The 20,354-nt window shown below is 43.7% G+C and overlaps 3 protein-coding genes across 5 annotated transcripts in view; 2 read left to right on the plus strand and 1 right to left on the minus strand.

Moving 5' to 3' along the window:
* Positions 1–13,073, plus strand: part of xpo4 (exportin 4) — a 35,512-nt gene extending 22,439 nt beyond the window's left edge. Inside the window, exons 9-24 of one of the 2 annotated variants that reach the window (XM_053877691.1) lie at positions 2,469–2,643; positions 2,718–2,894; positions 2,963–3,105; positions 3,362–3,507; positions 4,220–4,397; positions 6,029–6,188; positions 6,277–6,446; positions 6,672–6,846; positions 8,987–9,193; positions 9,268–9,354; positions 10,095–10,275; positions 10,339–10,460; positions 10,531–10,661; positions 11,036–11,153; positions 11,217–11,309; positions 11,868–13,073. In XM_053877691.1, coding sequence (XP_053733666.1) covers positions 2,469–2,643; positions 2,718–2,894; positions 2,963–3,105; positions 3,362–3,507; positions 4,220–4,397; positions 6,029–6,188; positions 6,277–6,446; positions 6,672–6,846; positions 8,987–9,193; positions 9,268–9,354; positions 10,095–10,275; positions 10,339–10,460; positions 10,531–10,661; positions 11,036–11,153; positions 11,217–11,309; positions 11,868–12,065 — 2,461 coding nt within the window. In that variant the 3' untranslated portion in view covers positions 12,066–13,073. Of the gene's footprint in view, positions 1–2,468; positions 2,644–2,717; positions 2,895–2,962; positions 3,106–3,361; positions 3,508–4,219; positions 4,398–6,028; positions 6,189–6,276; positions 6,447–6,671; positions 6,847–8,986; positions 9,194–9,267; positions 9,355–10,094; positions 10,461–10,530; positions 10,662–11,035; positions 11,154–11,216; positions 11,310–11,867 lie in introns of both variants that reach the window. The other variant, XM_053877690.1, reaches the window with a different exon arrangement.
* Positions 13,074–15,080: 2,007 nt separating this feature from the next.
* Positions 15,081–20,288, minus strand: il17d (interleukin 17d). The gene is made up of 2 exons (XM_053878038.1): positions 19,883–20,288; positions 15,081–19,197 (listed from the first exon to the last, which is right to left on the minus strand). The coding sequence occupies exons 1-2, from the start codon at positions 20,188–20,190 to the stop codon at positions 18,825–18,827; spliced, it is 681 nt and encodes a 226-aa protein (XP_053734013.1). The 5' UTR covers positions 20,191–20,288; the 3' UTR covers positions 15,081–18,824.
* eef1akmt1 (EEF1A lysine methyltransferase 1) lies at positions 15,130–18,575 on the plus strand. Of its 2 annotated transcripts, XM_053878040.1 has the most exons (5): positions 15,130–15,196; positions 15,675–15,910; positions 16,205–16,287; positions 17,512–17,801; positions 18,211–18,575. In XM_053878040.1, exons 2-5 carry the CDS (start codon positions 15,761–15,763, stop codon positions 18,342–18,344), a joined length of 657 nt encoding a protein of 218 aa, XP_053734015.1. In that variant the 5' UTR covers positions 15,130–15,196; positions 15,675–15,760; the 3' UTR covers positions 18,345–18,575. The 2 variants fall into 2 exon arrangements, with proteins under 2 accessions (XP_053734015.1, XP_053734016.1); XM_053878041.1 differs by lacking the exon at positions 16,205–16,287.
* Positions 20,289–20,354: the final 66 nt, after the last annotated feature.

Below are 20,354 nucleotides of genomic sequence, written 5' to 3' on the forward strand. Positions count from 1 at the left end.
ATGTGGGATAGACCATGATGATGATGATTATTATTATTATTACAATTGTATCTTGAGTAACATCGGTGTCTACAGTTCGAAGTCACTGTGTATATTCCTGGAGGCTATGATCTACAGATTTTGTGGAAGCATTTTTCAAATAAGAGCAGAAGCATAGTTACAAAATGATATACATCTTGCGAAAGTGCTTCCTTTTCACAGTTAATGGACCATATTCTGTTGTATACACCACGTTGACACACACACAGACACAGACACACACACACACACACACACACACACACACACACACACACACACACACACACACACACACACACACACACACACACACACACACACACACACACACACACACACACACACACACACACACACACGCCCGCTGTCTGTGACCATGTGATTCAGTGATTAAGTGACTCGCCCCCTCTCTCTTCTCTCTGCTCCGCTCTGTCTGTAATCACCTATTCTTGGAGCTTTTTTCCTATTGCCTCATCGGAAAACCACGTAGAGAGGGATGGCAGACCTGAAGTAATTGAACTGTTCTGTTCACAATTTAGTTCCATCTGATCGAGGTAGACAAGTTCTCCCACTGTTATTCATCCTGAGACAGTAGGGGAATAAAATGCTGCTGATCAAATGTTATATAACAACTCAGGCTGATCTGGCATTTATAGAAATGTTGTTGGTTGGAAAAGGTTTTAACTGTTATCACTTGAAACTATGCTCAGAAGTAGTTCATTGACTGTGATCTCTCACTATGAATATCTCTTATCGGCGGGTCCCAGCAATCTGCCTCACTCTGTCACACTTTGGGAAGTTCTAAGAGGAGGATAAGAGGTGAGGCATGGTTGGTTGAATGGCTGTTCAAATCTGAAATGCCATTCTTATCAGAGTACAATATTTTAAGGACAGGCTGTGTTGTTAAAATATAGCAAGAAGACTTGTCTGTGGGTGACATTTTTGCTGAGGACCTCTGACAAGTTAATGATGCCTCTCAGTGGTTGCTTATTGTGTGCAATTTTGTGTTATTTTAATCACTATAAACTTGTTATAATCTACAAGATTCAAGTGTTAATATAACAAAGGTGTATCACAGAAGTGGCCCACAGAAGAGAGCTGATCTCATAGTTACATTTGTTTATCAGCGGAGCTATTCTGCACCACGGCACGTAAAGAGCCTTCACTTGGCTTAGTATGTGAAGTCATCAGAGACGCAGAGAACCCTGGGAACTTCACTCTCTAAACTCGACCCCACCTACCATAGACCACATTGTTCCTCTGCAAATCCATGACAATCTTCCTCGTTCTCAGTCAGCACAAAACATGTACTTCATGTAAACCCGGTCTTAGCTAGGTACTGATCATGTATTGGAATGAGACATGTAGACAGCCCACCTCATTGTAAATTCAGACACGTCAATTATTTTCCCAATGAGAATAAAAAAGTATCGAAGGCTTTTTTATTTAAACTTTGTGAAACCCAAGTTGTCAATACACATACTCTTCCTGTACACTCGCCAGAGCGAGGCTCAGCTGGAATAACTAAGTTTCGATACTGCTGTGAAAAACTGCACAGGGTCGAGTCACACACGAGTTTTGGTTAAGGATCAATTTTCATTCCGGTTTCCAAAACCTCAGTCATCCTCGGGTAAACTGGAAATGGACTCCACTTCGGCCTCAGCTTCACCCTGGAGAATGGAAAGATTCCTCCTGGCCAAAACATGCTAATAAAAAGGAAAAGCGGCTTTTCATTGCCTCAGTCAGGGGCAGGATGTCAAGTTTTACCGCTAGATTTGGATTTGAAGACAACTGTCTTTACTTGGTTTTATCTAGTATGAGTCGAATGCCTTGTCACAGAGTGAAAGAGGCATGGATGAGCTTTTAGTGGCTTTGCTGATGTAACATGAACATGCCCTCCAGTAAAACCAACTGTCTTCAGGGTTTTGACGTGAGCAATTTTAAAGTCTTTATTGGGTCATTTAGAATTTGTTTACAATATACTAGGAACGGACTTGTTGCAACTTATGTCCAGCACTTTTACTTCACACTTCATTCACCTCATGCCTAGTTGTGGGGGATGCTGCCACCGCTGTGTGCTACACTGGCTAGTCTTCTCACTGATCTGGGTGATATGTTTAACATTCTTCACTAGATTAAGATAGAATAAACTTTTTAAGACACCAAGCTCAGCCAAATTTCTAGTCAATGTTCCGCCATGTGGCCTCACTGCCACACATCGCAGACACCATTCCGGGCGTCCTTGCCACGTCTTGGCCACTGCTTCTCTTGGCATTCCTCCCTCCTTCGCCTGTTGAGTCGGGTCTCACCCTGCTCTCCTTGTCAGTTTTTATTTGTTTAGATAGATCAGATTCTGAGGCTCTCATTTGAATAAACATGACGTCAATGTAAACCACATCAAGAAAAACAGTTTGAGTTTTTGTTAACGTTTCTTTAAACTGTTTTAGGATTGAGGTCGAGGATTATGAAGCAGTGGGCCTCTCCAACATCATCTCCAACATGATCACCATGTTTCCTCGAAACGTACTGACGGCTCTGCCTAGCGATCTCTTCACCTCCTTCATTAACTGCCTCACACTGCTCACTTGCTCCTTTGGACGTAGCGCTGCCCTGGAGGAAGTGGTGAGTGAACGTGGATATATTATCGCGTGTAATGTTCTGACAATAAAATGTTATGCTGATTTTCTCCTGTGTAGCTGGACAAGGACGATATGGTCTACATGGATGCCTATGATAAGCTGCTAGAGTCATGGCTGTTGCTTGTCCAGGACGAGGAGCATTTTGCTCGCGGCTGCTTCGTTCAGCCAGCAATCCAGGTCTTCAACTCATACATTCAATGTCACCTAGCTGCTCCCGAGGGCACACGGAACTTGGTAAGACTCTGCAGGGTTGGTCAAGTTTTGGTTTCTGATTAATCACCAACACCTGCCTGCTTCTGCAGTCTGTAAACGGCATCACATCTCATGATGAGGAGGAAATCAACGAGATACAAGAGGACGACAGAGAGCTTTTCTCCGACCAGCTGTCCAGTATCGGTATGCTGGGACGTGTGGCAGCTGACCACTGTATCCCCCTGCTCACGAGGTAAACACAGGACGTGCAGTATTGCAGCATTTTAAATAGTAACACATCCTGAAAACATGTACACACAGTGTGTCATAACATATATTTTTAGTTTCTGTCTGTCATCTTAAATTAGAAATGAAGGTGTGCGATTTTTTTTTTTATCTGTGTCTCTAAGTTACAGTTTTTCACATTTGTACTCAATACTTCATATTGACTACAAATTGACTACTGACTACTATAATATTTTTTCCTCTTTGTTTGATATCTAATGTAGTCTACTGGAGGAGCGGGTCACCCGTCTGCATGGCCAACTACAGAGCACACAGCAGCAGCTCATGACCACATCAGACCTCAAATCGGAGGACCGCAAAGTGCTGGATGAGCTTTATGAGGACATTCACTGGCTTATACTGGTCTCAGGTCAGCTACCTTTTAGCAGTGCTTAACAGTGAATGGTTGATTCTGTTTGCTATTGCTACTTGATCTGCTGTGAGATTATTTAGTGCGATCCAAATAAATACCTAGAGCAAAAATGACTACATTAACCACACCGTTCTGAACTACTGTTAATAGACCGATAAATGTGTTCTTTGTCCCGTGGCGGTCATTGTGGTTTTGCGTCTCACAAACAGTTTTAATGGTCTTTGTCTGTGATCTCCCTCAGTTAATTAAAGATTCTCAGATGGCTTCGTTCAAGGGCTATAAAATAATGTTGCACGACATTTCCATGTCAAGAGACCATTTTATTTATTCAGACTTTTATACTACCACACAAATCCTCATCATGGGGGTAATAAATGGCTCCTGATTCTTTGCAGAGTGAGTGGATTACATGTGTTGCATCTGTGTCTTTTTGCACTCAAATTTAATGGTCTGAGATCTATATGGTGGACTTTTTAAGATCTGCATTTTATTGAAGTGATTTCCTAGTCATTCATGTCACCTGAATTCTCTTCCAAATGTGTCCAGCGTGTCATAATGTGTTTTTTATCATTCTTGTTTTAAAATAAAACAACACTGCTTTATTTCTTCGTTTCTATTTAGATTTTTGTAGTGGGATTAAGGATTTGGTGAGGTTTTGTTCATGACAGATTCATGACAGTCTCATTCCCTCCTGTCTTGCCCTACGCAGGGTATTTACTAGCAGATGACGCTCAGGGTGAAACCCCCAAGATCCCTTCCGAGGTAATGGCGTTCTCCATTAAACAATCAACAGAGGTGGACATCAACACAACACTACAGATCCTGGGGTCACCGGGAGAGAAGGCTTCCTCGATACCAGGGTCCAACCGCACTGACTCTGTCGTCAGGTAAGGACAGAATTAAGGGTTTTTAACCACTACATATCTTGCTGGTGAACACAAGAAAACGTCAATCTTGAACATGTATAATGACTAAATGTATGAGTGATGACATGTCTCAGGTGTCAACATGCAGAGTGACAAGCATAAATCACGTCTAAAAATGTTCCTCACTCTGACAGCAGCTAGATAAGTGGATGTCAAACATTGTTGCTGGAATTTTAGCTCTCATGTGCGCTCTTAGGTCTTTCACACTTCATCACATTTAACCACTCCCAAAATACACTTTCATAGTTTGTGTTAAAATGCTCTTCATTCCAGCACCAAAGATATTCAGGGACTGCTTTTTTGGCATCAGCATATTATAGCTCATAAACCAAAGCCGACAAATTATCTTGAAAGTGTTTGTTGAAGCATTTGTTTCAGACGGCTAAAAAGTTTTCTTCTTCTATTTGGAGAGTCATTTCTGTTCTTGTCCTTCTATGCTGTTCTTTAATTTTACTTAAAGAACAGCATATATATGCTGTTTTATATGCCGATTTATATGCAAACACAAACAAAGCAATCTTCCATTATTGCTTTGTTTGTGTTTGCATATAAATCGGCTTTGTTAATGATGTCTTTTTGGTCTCAATATCATTATTTCTTCAAATACAATTTTCGTTTTTTGCAGAATATTATGTTTTTTACGCATAAGAATCCACATGATACTCTTTCTGTCACATTGTGTTTTCCTCATCTTTTTTATTTTTCCGCCCGTTTGGCCAGATTGTGTGATAATCATTCTAATCATAGATGCTTTCTGTCCAGTCAACAGCCGTTTGAGGAATTTAAAAGTCAAATAAGGTCTATGTTCCGGAGGCTTGTTATCAGAGGTTTATCAGGTGTGCCTTCGGACTGTGAGCACAAAGTCACGGTGACAGCTATAGCTAGTCACAACAGCCTGTGATATTGTCTGCTGAAGGTCAGCGTCTGTATCTGAGATTCTTCCTTGTGTGTGCGCGCGTGCATGTGTCGGCAGCAGCAGTGGCAGGATTGCAGAGACAAGCGGTCGATGGCATTAGGTTTCCTAATAGTGGGTAACGACCTCGACTCTGAATGTCATTGTGGTTTTGTTTTCTGCAAACAATGTGGGCCCGCGCTGTCCTGCGCGGACGAGGCTGCAGCCCTAATAATCTGCTCTAATCTCCGTGTTGCACTGTTCTTTTATGTGTTGGGGGATTGTCTTTCACATAATTAGAGTCAGTTTGATGCGAGCGTGTCACTGCTCCCAGCTTTTGTCGGATTTATCTCCAAACCTGATAGATATATGAATAGATGAAACAGCAGTGGTAAAAAGATCAATATGTTTTAGCTATTTCCTCTCACATGCCGTAAATATTCACGCAAGCATGTCTCCTCCTCAAGTCTCCTGCAGCCATGTGTGACAATTGCTCTTCCACAGCAATTTATTCACCGGAACTCGTGCTGTTTTGCACTACTGAAAGACACAAACCTCCCCTATTATCACGCTAAAGCTTTGGCTTGCCTTTTTGTGTTAAAATTTATGTTATGGTATAATTGTAAGTCTTGATTTTGAGGTTTGTTTTGATGCTTATTTGAAATCTTGTTGATAAAACTCAACGGTTGTGTTTGTCAAGGTTGCTGTCTGCTGTGCTGCGGACATCAGAGGTGGAGTCCAGGGCGACCAGAGCGAGTCTGACTGAGTTGTTAAGTCCACAGATGGGAAAGGACATTGTGTGGTTTCTGAGACGATGGGCCAAGACCTACCTGTTGGTAGATGAGAAGCTCTACCAGCAGGTGAGAACCTTCCATCAGAATTGATCGTTTTCCTGCCTGAGAATCTCACAACTCATCATCTGGGTCTTGGCCTCCTGTCTATTTTCAGATCAGTCTTCCGCTGAACACTGCGTTTGGCGCAGACACTGAAGGGGCCAAGTGGACCGTGGGCTATCTTCTGGAGAAGGTGATCAACAATCTGTCAGTATGGAGCTCAGAACCTGAGCTGGCTAACGACACGGTGGAGCTGCTGGTGACCCTGGTGGAGAAACGAGAGAGGTGCGTCCAGAGAGTTGTGTCTTTGTGTGGCTTTTGGTCAAATTTCAACCATATTTGTGGTTCCACATTTTGCTGCTATTGATGTATTATTTAATAAATTGTGATATTAATAAACATATTTTAACTCATAGTATATTAATATTAATGTTTTATTTAATATTATTGAATTTGATGATTTCTTAACTTAACAATGTCATAATAGGTGTTTGCTTTTTGTCCATCAAGGGCCAACATTGTGGTGCAGTGTGAAAGCTGGTGGAACCTGGCAAAGCAGTTTGCCAGTCGCAGCCCACCACTCCATCTGCTGTCCAGCTCAGTGCAGAGGACTTTAATGAAGGCATTGGTGCTGGGCGGCTTCGCCAACATGGACTCAGAAAACAAGCAGCAATACTGGGCCGAGGTAAGAACCGACATGTTCCTGTTCGACAGGTTAACGTTTGTGCAGCCATGTGTTAATTATTGTCATAAAGGTTTTTATTACGCCTTTCAAAATGCTGTTCCCATAGTGCCTTAAGGGCTAGATGGAAACATGAACACGGGCATGTGAAGTTTAAGCATGCAAGGATTAACTCACCAGTATGAGCAGGAAAGTGACAGTAGTGTTTGACCATTTCCATCCCCAATTTCATTTTCTTTCTTGTCCCACCTGAATGTTTCAGATCATCAAATACATATAAATATAAGACAAATAAAGCACAAGTGCAGTTTTTAAATGAAGGTTAATAACTATTTAAGCCAACATGAGCAACAACAACTGAAAACAAATGTTTGTGATGGAAGGAATCTTCGCTTCTTCTTCAGCCGTTCTGAGGTGGACTTGCTGGTGGATCAGTGTCCTGCTGCAAAACCCAAGTTCATTTCAACTTGAGGTCAGGCAGATGGGTGGACTGCAGAATTCATGGTTCCATTTATCACAACAAGTCCATCACACCACAGTGGCGTGCTCTCTTCTGCAATGTGGTGTTACATTTATGTCTGATGTATAGCCACACGTACATTCCAAAAAGTCCAACTTTTATCTCCCGTAAGTCTTCAGGGTCATCAAGGTTTTTGCAAGATTTTTTTCTTTTTTTGGAAAAATATTATATAAGTTTTGGTCTTGGAAACCAGCCATGAAGGCCATTTTTGCCCTGGCTTCTGGTAGAGCTGTCAACACTGCCCGTTGCTGCGGCACGTGAGGCCTGCATTTGGATGTTGTTGTGCAGTCTTTTGGGACCTCTCACTGCGCTCTCAGGGTACTTTTGGTGGCCGGCCACTCCTGGGAAGGTTCACCACTGCTCCATGTTTTCACCATTTGATGATACTGGCTGGAGTCCTGATGGCTTTAGAACCTTCTCCAGACTCATAGATCACAATAATTTCCTGTCTCATTTGTTCCTCAATTTCTTTGGATCTCAGTGTGACAGAGGAGGAAGGGGGCGAACACTTTTCATAACCTTGTGTAGGTTATTCCACAGGTTCTGGCAGAGAAAGGCATATGTATCTGTTGGTGTAAGTCTCCAGCAAGGCCCCACCTGAGGACCAGTGCCCAGCTCATCGTGGGTGAGCATGTCAATGATGGGGTCCAGCCCAAGACGGGCTTGAAAATGATCAGGAAAAGTTAGCAGTTGTAAAGCAATGGAATGATGCTCCTTTCATTAGCCTGTAAAAGTAAAAATCACAAACTAAAATCAGACAAAATAAGTCTGTGCCTCTCATTATAATTCTCTGATTTTATCTATCATTTTAAAAAGAAGTGAATAATGAATTAACTTCTGCATTTTGGCTTTGGGGGATTTTTTTACTGTGTTGTTCAGCCCCTGTTTGTGATCACTTTTTTAAAGTGATTCTCAGATTAATGTGCACTGAGGTTACAATTTTCTTGAAACTTTAACGGTCAATCTTTTGAGTGGACCCGCTGCCCGGTTGGATCCGACTTGATAAATGTAGTCGATAACGTCTCCCCAGAGTCGCTGTCCTCCCGAGTGTATAACATGATCCTTGTCAAGTTCCTGGAGGCCTTTGTCTTAATGGTCTGACAGTAGTAAATGGGGGTGCAAAGCCACGACGACTGCGCCGTAATTACGGCGGGGATGCGAGTGAGACGGCAGCTGCTGCTCCTGCAGCTGCTCCACATCAACTTGGATGAAGGAGGCAGCCAACAACTGATCAAACACTCCTCTCCAGTGTCTCCACATTCCTCCTTCACTCTTTAAAGTCCTCTCTTTTGTCCTGGGTTTGTAATAAATCTTCACTGCTGTTTACATATCTCTGATGAAGACAAATCAGCAGGCACCACTGAGCTTTTTTGGGACAAGAATTTTCCTCTTGTGGAATAATTGGGAATCATTTGTCTTGTTAAATATTTTAACATTTATATTCGGGTTATTATTTTACTAAGGTCATGTAATGAAGCACAGAGATTTTCTTGGAATATTATATAATATTAATAAATTGACCTCAGTTGATGCTGCTGCTTACATATTTGAAATATTTATGATAAGGCTGTAGTATAGTTTTATCTATATGTCTGTATTTATTTTTCTGCTCTCCTCTTTCAGGTGCTCCATCCTTTACAGCAGCGTTTCCTCAACCTCATCAACCAGGAAAACTTTGCACAGATCTGTCAGGAAGAGCCGGTGAAGCTGGAAATAGTGGCCACGTTGGAAGCGCTGTGTGGAATCGCTGAGGCAACGCAGGTCGACAACGTGGCAATGCTCTTCACCTTCATCATGGACTTTCTATCCAGCTGCATTGGCCTCATGGAGGTGAGAGCAAGGAGGGGGATCCAGTGATTGAAGGTCAAGTGATTAACAAGAACTTACACATGTTTGTTCTGTAGGTCTACAGCAGCACGCCGGAAACCATCAATCTCATCATTGAGGTGTTTGTGGAAGTAGCACACAAGCAGATCTGCTTCCTGGGAGAGGTAAATAACAGAGATTAAAAATATGATACAAAACTTAGTTCGGCATTTAAGCTACAGATATTTGGTGCATGTGTGTGTATCTTGTATAGCTATACTTGTGGGGACTGATTCTTGGATACACCTCTTTGTGAGGACCTTTTGCCAGACCCCACAACTTTAAGTCTCAATTTAAGGATTCAAACATCAAAAGAACTAGATCATTATAATTGAGTTTAAGGTTGGTGAAGCGTCCTGGTTAAGTTAGGCTAACATTTTGGATGGATAGCTTTAGGGTGAGAGGCTGGGGAAAGTGTTACGGCAATGAGCATTCCCCACAAGGTAGGAATACAAACGTGTGTGTGTCAAAGGCTGAATACTCTGCTGGGCTGATTTGCAGCTTAATGTACTAAAACCCTAAACAGAGTCTCAGTAACTATATTATATTGACTTGCATTCAAATAGATTAAAAGTCAATTAAAGAAATGTATTAAAGCTAAAATTCCCATGCAGTGCAATCTCATCTTGTCTCTTTCATCATGGGTGTTTTGGTTCTGACATCTCATGTCATAGTGTGGTGCACCTGGATTGGTGCATGGAAAAATGTTTCCCTCAAAAGAAAACTGATATGTGGTGAATCTGTTATTTGGATGTGTTATTTTTGTCTGTGTGCATCGATCATAGTCAATCTTCTCTAATGTCCCACCCCGAATTAAAACGTATCGTATACCTCTGATCTGACCCACCACGCTTCTTCTGTCCAGGCCAAGTCCATGAAGCTATACGAAGCTTGCCTCACGCTGCTGCAGGTTTACTCCAAAAATAACCAGAACAGAAAGCGGTCGGATGCTACGGCCGAAGAGGACCAGTACCAGGACCTGCTGCTCATCATGGAGCTACTGACTAATCTTCTCTCAAAAGAATTCATTGACTTCAGCGACACTGGTGAGTTCGACTTCCTTCTGCAGCTCTTTATAGCCAACACTAAAATGCCTCTGTTTTTGTTAGATGAGGTTTTCCGTGGCCAAGACCAAGCATCGCCGGCGTCCACACGGACGGTATCTGCAGCAGACGTGGTCCTTTATGGTGTCAACATAGTTCTTCCCCTCATGTCTCAGGATCTGCTCAAGGTATCACTTCTTCCTGCCTGTGGAGTCATGTGAAAGCCAGCCGTCTGACTGGCTCTCTGCTGTCCTCCAGTTCCCCTCTCTGTGTAACCAGTACTACAAGCTCATCACCTTCATCTGTGAGATCTTCCCTGAGAAGATCCCTCTGCTGCCTGAAGAGCTCTTCAAGAGCCTCATGTTTTCCCTGGAGCTGGGAATCACCTCGTATCCTTCACAGTGACCCAAGATCTGAATTATGTTTCGTTTAAGCTTTATTTATCCACATCAGCGTGAGCCTGCTTCCATTTATGTTTGCAATATTTGGACTGTCAGGAATGGTGTCAGGTCACAGAGCTACTTTTACACTGCCAATCATATCCAACAGAACCACCGTAGTTCACGTTAAATATGACTTCATCTGACTATATATGGGTCTCAGTTAGTTTTGTAACTGCAGTGACATTGAGTGGCTTTTCACGCATCATGGAAGTAACGCAATGGAAACAATTTGATGGCAAGAGAGCAGGCCTGCAGTGAGAAGGTGAACTCACTTATACTGAGTTGCTGCTTGGTGTTGGTTCCTTAACGCCTGTTTACAGGATGAGTTCTGAGGTCTGCCAGTTGTGTCTTGAAGCTTTGTCTCCTCTTGCTGAACAATGTGCCAAAAACCAGGAGAAGGACACGCCTCTCTTTGTCGCCACCAGTCACTTTCTCAAGGTACTGCAGCCGTAGTGTGCTCACAATGAACGAAGCCTTATTAACATCCCTTTGTCTCCCCAGTTGGTGTTCGACATGCTGGTCCTGCAGAAACACAACACCGAGTTGACCGTCGTAGCTGGAGAAGCCCTTTACACACTTGTGTGCCTGCACCAGGTGAGGAAACGAGCGCGGTGACTCAGAGGCGCTGTGCTGCCCTCTGCTGGCTGACTGGCTGTGCTACACAGCAGTCTTCGCTTTCGTTAGAACAGAAACGTGCTTGCCGTTTTCTCCCGTCTTCATATGTAAAAGCTGTAAGAACTGACTTCACCTTCAATAAGTGTCAAAAGTACAGACTATTTTCATCATCTCTTGAAGCTCACTTGGATTATTCATTGGTGTAGAGGAGGTCTTCATGAAATGAATAGTGATGCGCTGGTGAGGCTTTATGATACAGTGTCCTCATATTCAGAGCTCCACAGGTGGCGCCCTCAGTTAAAAAAAGGTCAAAGTGCCATCTAGTGGAGCATTGGTCGCACACACAGATGAAGAAAAAGATGAACACTAGCCACTTGGTAGAGAATTATTTTTTTTCTGTCGAGAAATAATATATTTTAAGTAAGAAACTCTGGTTCGGTCAGGTGGTTGACTTACTGAGCCACAGCAGTTGATGTGTGTTTGCCTGTGTGATTTCCTGGTTGATGCCCTTTGCTCACCGCTGCTGTCCTCCTCCAGGCGGAATACTCTGAGCTGGTGGAGACCCTCCTCTCCACACAGAGAGACGCCGTCATCTACCAGAGACTGGCAGACGCCTTCAACAAGCTGACCGCCAGTAGCACGCCCCCCACTATGGACCGCAAGCAGAAGATGGCCTTCCTCAAGAGCTTAGAGGAGTTTGTGGCCAATGTGGGGGGTCTCCTCTGCGTGAAATAAACACTGGAACCACAAGCTGCCTCCAAACTAGCGCCGGACCTTCCCTTCCCCTCAGAGTCTGAGCATGGACACGGCTGTCCCTCACTTCTGCGGGGCTTTATTCTTGTTCCCACATTTTAAAAGGACATGAAACACGCTCTCCCGATGGACATCCTAAATGGTGTGGTAGCCATGGAGACGGAACTGCTACGCACCCAGGCTCAGTTGCGGGTTCAGATTGCAATGTTTTCAACACTTGTTTGAACTGACAAAGTAGAACTGTGACCATCATGAAACCTGATGACAGTCTGCCCACCACTCTGTACACTGTACACACACACACACTAGTGTGAGTATTTGCCTACAGATTTCTGGAAGGGGCATTACGCTTGTGATCATCACTTCCTGTGTCCACGCACCCCAGTTGACCTACTTTGATGCTCACACTGACACACACTGTTCTTCGCAGAGTGCCTTTGTTCCTCCGATTGTGCGGTCTCTTTGCGTCTGAGACGGTGCGTTGTGCAGCGCCACCTGACGTCGGTGCCTCCCCAAACATCCCAACTCGCGTGAAGTGTTGCCATGGCAACAAATGTATTGCCAGCCAGCCTGTCCTGAATGTAACCAGATCTGGTTGCTGATTTGCTGACTGAAAACTGAAACAACCAAAAGTAGAATGTGTCTGACTGAAAGTTGTAAATATACAAGTGTGAGGAACATTTGAAGTGTTTTTAATGAGCCAATAATGTCAGCGGACATTTTGACTTGTGTATAACAGGAAGAGAATCATCGCTCCGTTTGAGTCCCCGCTCTGCTCAAACACCCGCAAGGCTTGGACGAGCCTCTAAACATTAGGTTTTCTGTTTCTCTAGTGTTGCTTTCTCTCTGCAACCGCACATCCTCCCTGTTGCTCTCCACACACTGAGGCAGAGGAAGAGCAATAACAAACCAAATCGAAAGGAGCAGAGCCACTTTTTCATGTCTGGATCCTGGAGCGTCTCCCGGTCGTTGTTCGATGGCTGATTTGTTAATGAAGTGCAAATGTTGTACATAAAATTATTGTTTAACATTTCTGCCTCCTTTCTTGCTCTGTACTTGACTTTGGTCTCAGTTCAAGTGTCCACCCATTATTTAATGCTTACAGAGTGCTGGGGTCAACTCAGCCACTCATTTGCATTCACTCTCATTTATTAATTTATTTTCTTACTTGATATCATTGTCCTCCTCATATTGTTACCTTCTGGGTGCAATGAGCTCAAACGGATAGCAGATGGCAGTAGCGCTTGCGAAGAAACAATAACATTGGAACATTTTAATCAAAACGAAATGACATGTTGACATTTTATGATAATTCAAAACACCACCAATTGTAATCATAACCACCTGGTCCCATTAGCCTTCCTGAGAATTCACTGGTGAAACTCCTCCAACCACAACAACCGGCTGGGAGCTCATGAGAAGCGGCTGTCGTGGCATCAGTCGTGACATCATATAATAAAATGCATACACTGCAGGACAGGGCACACTAAACAAGCTGACATTGTATGGCAAATGTGTCCCATAAACCAAATTGAAATGCATTTAAAGACATGCCTTTTTTGCACATTTGGACTCGTACATATCTTTTTCTATCAACAATCCAGACTACATTTTCATTTTCGTCTTCCTGACTGCTTTTTCTGTGTCAGAATTGAAATACAAAAGAAAAAAAAAACTTGTTTTGGGGTTATTTTAAAATGCTGCCACACCAAATACTTAACAAAATTCTATCTGAATTGCCAAATTTGAAGATGAAAAAGTATTCAGAGAAATGCTTTTTAGTTTTCTAGACTGTTTCATACCATCATTGGGAGATCATGGTTGCTACCTTGATTCACATGTGCTCAGTGAGGGGGTTGATATGTTGAACTAAGCACACATTGCTGAGGTACAGTATCATAGTAGGTGTAAGTGAAGTGAAAGGCGAGCTGATCAAAACTCCATCCATGAGATTGACGCGGGCAGTTCCACCAAGAGTTTACGTTTTAGGACTCTCTTAAATATGTTTGATCTGAAAGTAAAACACACCTCTCTCGTGGTCTTCTGTGCAGAAGAAACGACTCACCAGCTGCACCAGGACACTATTCACCCTCTGGTGGCTTCCACCAACGAAGGACACAATGGTTGGTTCAGTTGTGGTTCAGTTGTTGAGTTGTCATTGTTACTGCTGTCTGTGTGAGTGGTCTTGCCGATGGGCAAAGACAGCCTCCGGAAAGACTTTCACCATGATGAGCTGCGACCATGATCCTGGAGTCGCCCCCCGGACTGTTGAAGAGGTCTTCCAATCCTTTGCAAAAGTGACTCTCACTGAGCAGCGCTGTGGTCTGTGTAGGGCACAATGAAGAACACGAAACACCTTGTTTTCTATATTCCCTTGAGATTTCAAGAGGAATAAATCACTTGTACCCGAACAGAACATTTTGGAACCATTTGCAGATCAACTAGATGACAGCGTTGGAAGGTACAGACACTATCTTTACTAGTCCCACAGTGGTGTCATTCGATAGCAGCGACAGTGAAGACATTTAATACAAACACTACACATTAAATTTGTAGCAGTAACACATAAAAAACACAAAGCTGGCCCACACGTGCATCATTTATTTTTGTGCAGAAAAAAACATTTGACAAGCATATGTTATAAACAACATATTTGTCTTAAATATACTGTATGTCCTGAGAATGATGGAGCTATATCAACCATGCATGTCTTAAATAACAGGTGGAACTTGCTCAAGAATTGTGGTTGTGAGACTTTGTTTGGCTTTTGAAAATCTAATTACCAACTATATATATATATATATATATATATATATATATATATATATATATATATATATATATATATATATATATATATATATATATATAGCGGCCCATCAGTTGTGTTTTTCTCTAGTCTCGTCACGTCTAAAGAGCATCTCAACTACTGTCTGTTGCAAATACAAAATGTTATTATATTTCTACCACTAATAAGTGTTGAAAGTTGACCCAACATGGAAAGTGATTTTCTTTTTCATTCATATTGTACGCGTCCAGTGACGTGTATTACGTCATCAACCGGCGACGCCACACATGTCGACAACACGGGGAGGATAAGCGGCGAAGGAAGGGTTCGCTCACTTGTTTTATGCATTATACTATTTGTTTTCTCGTAGTGTTGTTTTAATTCGAGTCAGTCTTCTGGTTTCGCAGAAATGAAAGAAATGGCGGCAGCGCTTATTTAACCAGCGTGTGTCCGATTAAAACACTGCTACAAAACTACTGTGCTACAATCACCTTTATTGTTTTGTTTTGAATGCGTTTGACAGCGACCGCCAAGTACACAGTATTTCTGTGTTTAATGCTGCTTTGACGTGCGTCAGGGGTTGTGTTTAACGTCACTAGCCATTGCGCTGATTTAAAACCATTTGCCCCCCAAACACCTAATAGTTTCTGTATTTCCGTGCATTTCCGACTTGACTCTCTGAGTGACTATGACTCGATACAGATGGCTGTCTCATAGTCCTGTCTGCATTTGAGAGAGTTATACGCCAGAAAGTACCACGCTGTTATGTGAATCCTACTGTAACCTCCATGTATCTGTTGCAGTGCGAAGGCAGTCCAGCCTCAGATGTTGAGGCAAAAGAAGCACGTCTCCTGTAAACACGTGCGTGGTGACCATTCCTTGCTCAGACATGAGCGACAGTGACGACGATGACGTCCCCAGACTCTCGGCGCACACCCTGGCCGCTCTGCAGCAGTTCTACAGTGAGAGCGGCCGAGGTCCAGAGCAGCAGCAGCAGCCCAAGGACTCATTCGCTGTGGGAGCTGTTGAGGAGGACTGGGTGAGCACCGTCCTGCCATAGGTGTCGAGGAGGATCATGGGACTGATAAAGGCCATCTCATCTCATGTAGTCTAATAGCTGGCAAGCTTCAATGTGTATGTTTCTGTAGATGGAGTGCTCTCCCTGATCAAATGCTATTTATTACAGGGTGAGTCAAGGCTTTAGATACTCCACAGTTCAGCACTTTGTAGCATTCAAGCCTAAAGTGAAGAAAAAGCATTATTAGCTGGTGTTTTTCATCTAATTCCAACGTGTTCTTGTACTTTCTTGTGCATATTCCGTTGGCGCTGACAGCGGATGAGTCAGTTTTGGTACAGTGATGAAACTGCTCGCCAGTTGGCTGAGGAGCTTGTACATGAAGCTGGAGGCGGAGGAAGGCAAGAAAGCACACATTCCTTTTCCCTCTCTTTAGTCCTGCTCTTGATATCTGGATAATAACACTGAGCTACAGCAATGTGAATATACGTGTGAGTATGAGTGAAGTCGAGATGTGTCATTTTCAACCACAAATCCAGAAAGTTGTTTTTCTTTCTTCTCTTTTTAGAATTTATTTTTTAAATGATTTTTGCTTATTTATTATTCACATGCCCTTTTAGTGTGAGTTTAAATTATTTTCCATATTTTCATATAATTCTCATTTTTTGTCTTTCTTTTTAAATACAAATCATTTCCACATACAGTGAAACCTCGGTTTTCGAACGTCTCGGAATTCAAACAAATCGGAGTTCGAACAAAAATTTTGAGATTTTTTTGCTTCTGATTCTGAACGAAAATCCAGAACTCTATCGTCGAAAAAAGCCGGGAAAATGTGCGTGGACCGATCAGCTGACCCACGACACGCTCTGTTATTGTGTATAACGCAGCCTCTGTATGCAGACGTGTCCCGTTAGCTACATTTACTGGCTGTTTTTATCTTCATATTGAGGTGTAAAACCTTTCCTGTCTCCACACTGGACCGTGGTAGAGTGTCAGAGGGGAGGTGCTCGCTCTCCACACCTCCGAGGCTGGAGCTCACTCCAGAGTTTGATGTCCTGTTGTGGGCTGGAGCTGGGACAGGGATGAGGCGAGTCTGGGACAGAGCGTTACTTGGTTTATGACTTTGTCACAGCCAAACTGCACAGAAGCGCACATTCAGAGCTGGACACGCACCGGGCACCTCTTCACTTCTGGAGAGACGTCACTCACTCGGCAACCCCTCCCACATGCAGCGGCCACACACATAGAGGAACAGCGCACCTGCAGCAGACACTCCACATTCACTCCTACAAAAGACTATTTTAAGGCTTGGAACGCATTCTTTCTTTTTCCATTCATTGTAATGGGAGAAATCGATTCAGATTTCAAACAAATCGCTTCTCAAACGGCCATTTGGAACGGATTGTGGTCGAGAACCGAGGTACCACTGTATTTTTATATGAACTTGCTTAACAAAGAATCAAATTTGGATCTCCGTCATTGACTGTAAACATTTCATTCCATATGAATGTTTTCCCTCACGTTGCCTCCCTCTGATGTGAAGTGACCCCTGAACGTGGGTGTCTCCATGTCACAGTTCTAGTCTCTGCTCACCAGTGACGGCCTTGTGTCAACTGCATCCTCAGGATCGCTTGTGTCAGTGCGCCCAGTGTGTATCAGAAGCTAAAGCAGGAAGTGGTCAGTGGCTCGGACTCCGTGTCTGCCGTGGTGTTGGAGTACGACCGCCGCTTCTCCTGCTACGGTCAGGACTTCGTCTTCTACGACTACAACGAGCCGCTGAACCTCCCGACCTCCGTGACCCCTCGGAGCTTCGACATTGTGCTGGCCGACCCGCCGTACCTGTCACAGGAGTGTCTGACCAAGGTGGCCCAGACCGTCAAGTACCTGAGCAAAGGCAAAGTTCTGCTGTGCACTGGTGAGAGCCACACACTGGTCTGGATCATCACTAAGTCTGTTGGATATTCTGTGACTAGCATCCATTCCTCCTGTTGGTGTCTGGATTATCTCCTGATTTATAATCGATTCATGCATATTGTATCAGGATGTATTTTGAATTTCAGTTTCTGATTATTTCTTCATCTAGTTTCTGAATTATTTCCTGATGTAGTATGAGTACATTTCCATCTTCAAATCAAGTATTTGTGCCATTATCTGCTTTAGTTGTGGATTATTTTTAATCTGGTGTGAGTTTATTCCACCCTTATTCCAGAAGCTACAATATTTTCATCTCATATCTAGATTATGTCTTCAGTGAGAAATTGCCTTTGATCTCTGGTATCTGGATTATTTCTTCCTCTGATCTCTGGATTATCTGTGTCCTGCAGGAGCCATCATGGAGAATCTAGCCAAAGAGCTGCTGGATTTAAAAATGTGCAGCTTCCTGCCGCAGCACAGCAGGAACTTGTCCAATGAGTTTCGCTGTTTCGTCAACTACCCATCCCGACTCTTGTCGTGCTGAGCTCACTAGCACTCTAACAGGTTGGAGGGGAAACTACACTCAGCCATTGCAGACCAGCCGCAACAGATGCATTTTTCAGATGAACGTTTTAGTTCACATTTTAAGGCCGCATTGTGTACCAGCTGCGTTGAATTAAAGACTCTTGCATGTCATTATGTCAGAATATCAAGACCCTACAATGTAACTGTACACATTTGGCTGTGTGCAAAAAAGAACTTAAAGTATTCCACACCTCCGGCTCCAACTTTGCGGCTTCCTTCATGGACCTGTTCTCAAAATATTGTATTGAATTAAGGCGATGTGAATGTTGAGCCTTTCACCAAAAGGTGGCGGTGCTGTTGCAGAAGTGTCATGCACGCCATGAACGGTTTTCTAACTCAGGACTGACGTTTGCTTCAGCATTTTATTTAAATATTCTCCACATTTGTGCGTCAGCCTCCAGAAAAAAAAGGGCTTCTGAAGTGCTGTTTTCGCTCAGACTTATGGTCTGACCTGCCGCCTTTTTGCCGCGACCGGGTCTTTCACTGAGGTGGACAGGTATCTGTCAGGTTTGTCCAGCTCCCCAGTTTTGGACCCGGTCCGCTCCACACTCTGGTTGCTGCTCTGTCCGTCTCGCTCCTTCTCCAGCAGGGGAACACACGTGCACCCTACGGCCACCGACACGTAGACCTCCTTGTAGATGTGGCGGCCGCCCACACAGGTGCCGCTCCTCCTCAGGATGACGGTGGGAGAGTAAACAGGTGTGCTGCGGTGCTGGAAGCTCTCCTCCCCATAGGGGCCCAGCAGGCAGCCCTTACACAGACAGTAGGCCTCTGGGATGTAATGGGGGTACCGGGCCGGGTCATAGGAGAGCCTGCAACATGACATTACAGGGGGAACTTGCTCAAGAAGTGTGGTCGCCAGACTTTGTTTGGCTTTTGTTTATATATATATATATATATATATATATATATATGTGATTAATTAATTCACAGTTTAATGGTATTAAAATACTTGCCTCAATCAATGAATTTGGTATATTACTGAATTAAATGATGGACACATACATACATTTCAACAACAAAATATTGTTTATTGAAAACATTTGAAAGAATATATATATATATATATATATATATATATATATATATATATATATATATATATATATATATATATATATATATAAAAGACGTCAGCGGCCCTTTTTAAAGCTTAGAATAAAAGTATACTTCGGTACTTAAAATGCGAAGCAAAGATCGAAGATTTAAAAAAAAAAAAAAAAACAGGGCACAGCAGACATCTAACGACAGACTGAGCTTCCGTCGGCTCTTTCAAAATAAGTTACTACAGCGGATGACATCCCTGTCAATGAGTGCGCTTTCGTTAAGTTCGATCGTTTTAGTGTAATATGAACCCATCGTCTCGGTAATAGCGGTGGGCCTTGTTGTGCTGCTGTCAGTCACGGAACTCCGCGGAGTTTCAAGTGTAAAGTTCTGAAGTTTAGAATGAAGAGCGAACGAGTGGCGCCAGTCAGCGTCCGGTACCTGCTCTCTCACCTGTAGGCCCAGGGGGAGACGCTGAGCATGTTGGCCGGGGGTCGGCTCTTGCTGCGGGCCGGGCTCCGGGCGCCGCTCGGGCAGCTGCGGTTGACTCTCTCCAGCGGCTCCAGCTCCAGGGCGTGGTGGAAAGCGCTCAGGACTCCCGCAGAAAGTCGCCCAAACATCTGCTCCAGAACGTCCTCGGAGAGATCCTGACACGAGCGCGACCGGGCGGCTTTCTTCCGCACCCGACCCAGGCCGACTCCTCGTCCGAGAAGCAGCGGCATCAGCTGGAGCAGCAGCAGCAGGATCCGTCGCTGCTCCATCAGCCAGTCTGGGAACGTGGACGCATTTTTATTCTCCCAGTTCGAGTCCAGAGAGGGATGGAAACCCTGAGGCGGGATCCAGTCACAAGTGGAACCAGAGCCAGAGGAACGGGGCCAGTGAAGCTCGCTTCAGAACCAACAGGACGAATTCACCCTGAAGTGTC

Source organism: Synchiropus splendidus, chromosome 10 (assembly GCF_027744825.2).
Source record: "Synchiropus splendidus isolate RoL2022-P1 chromosome 10, RoL_Sspl_1.0, whole genome shotgun sequence".
NCBI classification, from domain to species: domain Eukaryota; kingdom Metazoa; phylum Chordata; class Actinopteri; order Syngnathiformes; family Callionymidae; genus Synchiropus; species Synchiropus splendidus.

Bases quoted from the DNA above. Each gene is read 5' to 3' on its own strand.
- il17d (XM_053878038.1), bottom strand. From the start codon at position 20,190: ATGGAGCAGCGACGGATCCTGCTGCTGCTGCTCCAGCTGATGCCGCTG. The intron at 19,198-19,882 runs GTGAGAGAGCAG...GTCATGTTGCAG, and splicing joins GTCTCCCCCTGGGCCTACAG to GCTCTCCTATGACCCGGCCC.
- eef1akmt1 (XM_053878040.1), top strand. From the start codon at position 15,761: ATGAGCGACAGTGACGACGATGACGTCCCCAGACTCTCGGCGCACACC. The intron at 16,288-17,511 runs GCAAGAAAGCAC...CTGCATCCTCAG, and splicing joins GAAGCTGGAGGCGGAGGAAG to GATCGCTTGTGTCAGTGCGC. The intron at 17,802-18,210 runs GTGAGAGCCACA...TGTGTCCTGCAG, and splicing joins CAAAGTTCTGCTGTGCACTG to GAGCCATCATGGAGAATCTA.